The following is a 3,348-nucleotide window of genomic DNA, read 5'->3' as shown; positions in this document are numbered from 1 at the left end:
TTTATTTTTTATTATACTTTTCTACCCCAGGTAAGACCAAGAACCGGTTCTATTCTCTGAGGAATTTACTGGTCCTTGTGGAGCCCTAGAAGGCCACAAACACTCATGGCCAAAGATTGCCAACTAATGTTTGTCTTTTCAGTCTTGTAGTATCTGCAGAACTGAAGTATGTCAATGTCCATGTGTCTGTCCAGAACATCCATAAGCTCCTTGGTTGCTCTGTGTGTCATGGAGACAGGGACAGATAATAAATTCACTGGTGGAACTTCCCCTTGGGCTCTGACAGGATGATAACACCCCAACAAGCAAGGCTGATGCCGATGACCATCTGTGTAACAGTCCCTGGACTCAGGGGGTATCCCGACTTCAGTGGCTTCCGTGCAACCCAGTACACGTACCAGCCCGCCCCTATCAACCCTGATCCGGAGAGCACGCGACAGCTCCAGCAATTCTTAAATACGGGGGGTTGCTCTGGAGAGGTCGGGACTCCGGTTGCATCGAGGGGCGCACGGTTAGCGGAAGAGGCGGCCTCAGGAGCCGAGGCGATCTTATCAATCTCAAAAGGCTGGGACAGGAAAGTACCCATGTTCAGGAACTCGACCTCAGTGGTGGGAGCCTTCCGGAAATAAACTGAGACACTGTAAATTTTAAGAGCAGAATTGGAAATATCAGTGGTTGATGTGTTTTTAGAAACATTAAATTTGTTTTCTTTTCTACTTGATCAGGAATGGTTTGGGGAAGAGGCAGGCAGGGAGAAATAGAATCAAAGAAAGAGAAACACACATAGTCACAGACCAAGAGAAATTGAAAGAAAGAAAGAGACAGAGAGACAAAGACAGATAGACAGACAGGAAAAGACACACTTGGACACATCTGGAGTCATAGAGAGAGGCACACAGATGGAGAAGCACTTACAGACACAGAGAGAGATAGACACAGAGACAGAGTCAGAAGGGAGATGAGAGGTGGGGACTTTTGTGGAGCAGGGGAGGCTGAGGGCTGAGAACGGGACCTGGAATGTAGGCCTGTGAGGGAGTTGTGAAAGGCAGGACGGGACTGATGATTAATCAGGAACACTATGGGCTTCACTGTTAAACATACTGGGGAGCATTTCTCTCATCTGAGAAACACAGTGAGTCTGTACAATGTACTGACAGAGCTCTCACACTTAGCCAGATAATAACCCCTGGAGGACACAGGCCATGGAGACCCCTGTTCCCTCGTTCTCACTTTTCTGTCCCTTTCTTTATTTCCCTCTGGCCCCACAAATCCAAGAGCAGCTGACTTAGGTATATATTAGGAAAGGTTCAGCACAGGTTAGACCGACTACAAGCAGCTGTGTGCAGCCTGGGCGGGGGCAGGGGTAGTTCTGAGCACAACGTTTGGGAGGGCCTCAAACACGAGCTCCCCCAGGACCACTCAGACCATTCTAGACCTCTAGATTGAAGCCCACAGCACTGAGGCGGCTACTATCCAGTTTATAGCATCACGATTGCAGTGGAAACCTGACTAGGCTGGGAAGGGCTTTAGTGCCTGATCCACATAATATCTGATACCTCCCTCCGGATCAGAAAGTCCCAAAATCAACATTCAGGATCCAGATATTTTTTAACTGACTTCTCAGCTGACAGCCAGAACCAGCCATACAGTTGACCAGACTGTATGCAACTGACAGTTAGCCACAGAATAGTTAACCTTCAGGTGAGAAATTGAGTTGACATTGAACATGGAGGAAGTAGTTGTTTGTCATAGTTTATGATAAAAATATGTCTCAGTCTGTGGTTATGGCATTTGCCCTAAGTGTGGGAATTGTGAGGAGCATAATCACCACTTGAGACAGAGATTTCAGAGTAAATCATGACCATTCACTGTTCTCTGAAGTCCTAGAGTGAGTGTCTAGTAGTCCAACTGCTTACTTTACTCAGGAGGGCACCCAGGACCACAGATGCTAAGGGACTTGTCTAAGATTGTGAAGTAACAGGCTTCTTACTCTTCATCCTGTGTTACTTCAATTTCGGGTATGTAAATTAATAGTAATATTTTAAATTGTGCACGAAATTCGTGTACGGGGGTGGGGGGGGGTGTCCCTCAGCCCAGCCTGCACCCTCTCCAATCTGGGACCCCTCAAGGGATGTCCGACTGCCCGTTTAGGCCCGATCCCGGTAGGATCCCAGTAGGATTGGGCCTAAACAGGCAGTCAGACATCCCTCTCACAATTCAGGACTGCTGGCTCCCAACTGCTCGCCTGCCTGCCTTCCTGATTGCCCCTAACCGCTTCTGCCTGCCAGCCTGATCACCCCCTAACCACTCCCCTGCCAGCCTGATTGATGCCTAACTGCTCCCCTGCCAGCCTGTTTACCCATAACTGCTCTCCCCTGCAGGCCTGGGTCCTCCCCAACTGCCCTCCCCTGCTGGCCTGATCCCTCCCAACTGCTCTCCCCTCCTGGCCATCTTGTGGCAGCCATCTTGTGTCCACATGGGGCAGCCATCTTTGACCACTTGGGGGCAGCCATCTTGTGTGTTGGAGTGATGGTCAATTTGCATATTACTCTTTTATTAGATAGGATAGAGGCCTGTTGCACAGGTGGGGGCCAGATGGTTTGCCCTGAAGGGTGTCCCGGATCAGGGTGGGGTTTCCCTTGGGGTGTGGGGCGGCCTGGGCAAGGGGCCTGTGGTGGTTTTCAGGCCGGACACGCCCCCCCAGCGACCCAAGCGGAGGCCCTGGTATTTGGGATTTATTTATCTTCTATAATTGAAACTTTGTTGCCTTGAGTGGAGGTCTGGGCTGGCCAGGGTGTGCAGGAAGCTTGGCTTTCTCCATTGCCAGGGAAACCCAAGCCTCCTGTTCACTCCATGGCCACAGCCATCTTGGTTGGGTTAATTTGCATACTTGCTCCTGATTGGATGGTGGGTATAGCAGAGGTACTGTCAATTTGCATATTACTCTTTTATTAGATCAGATAGAAATTATGCTCTTTTTTGAGAATGTCCAATTAATAGTCAAAGGAATGCCACTGCATAGAATGTTTAATAGACAGAGACAATTAGAGGGAGAACTGAGAAAAAGTATCCAGCATCTTGCCTCACATGTGTGCAATAAATACTTATTGAATGAAATGAATGGGGTCAAATTATTAGTATTCTTCTCAGAAGGTTCCCATTATATGAAACAGACACAAAATGATTTACCTTGGTGAGTGACAGGGCTCACAACTCAAAGGGTGGCATTTTTTTGGACAGATATTGTTCTTATATAATTAAAACTAATGAAAAATTCACTAAACAATGAAATGCTAAAGATATAGGTGATGCTCAAGAGATGAACAGGTGTGAACCACATGTAAGTAC

At 47.9% G+C, this 3,348-nt stretch overlaps 1 protein-coding gene across 1 annotated transcript; it reads right to left on the bottom strand.

Annotated features, from left to right (window-relative positions):
* Positions 1–253: 253 nt before the first annotated feature.
* On the bottom strand, positions 254–586 carry DMAC1 (distal membrane arm assembly component 1; the record flags this gene model as incomplete). Its single annotated transcript, XM_080655206.1, has 1 exon — positions 254–586. The coding sequence occupies one exon, from the start codon at positions 584–586 to the stop codon at positions 254–256; it is 333 nt and encodes a 110-aa protein (XP_080511332.1).
* Between the last annotated feature and the right edge of the window lie 2,762 nt (positions 587–3,348).

The sequence above is a fragment of the Plecotus auritus genome, assembly GCF_963455305.1.
Source record: "Plecotus auritus genome assembly, chromosome: 1".
Lineage (NCBI taxonomy): Eukaryota > Metazoa > Chordata > Mammalia > Chiroptera > Vespertilionidae > Plecotus > Plecotus auritus.
This window is presented reverse-complemented; position numbering and strand designations above follow the sequence as displayed.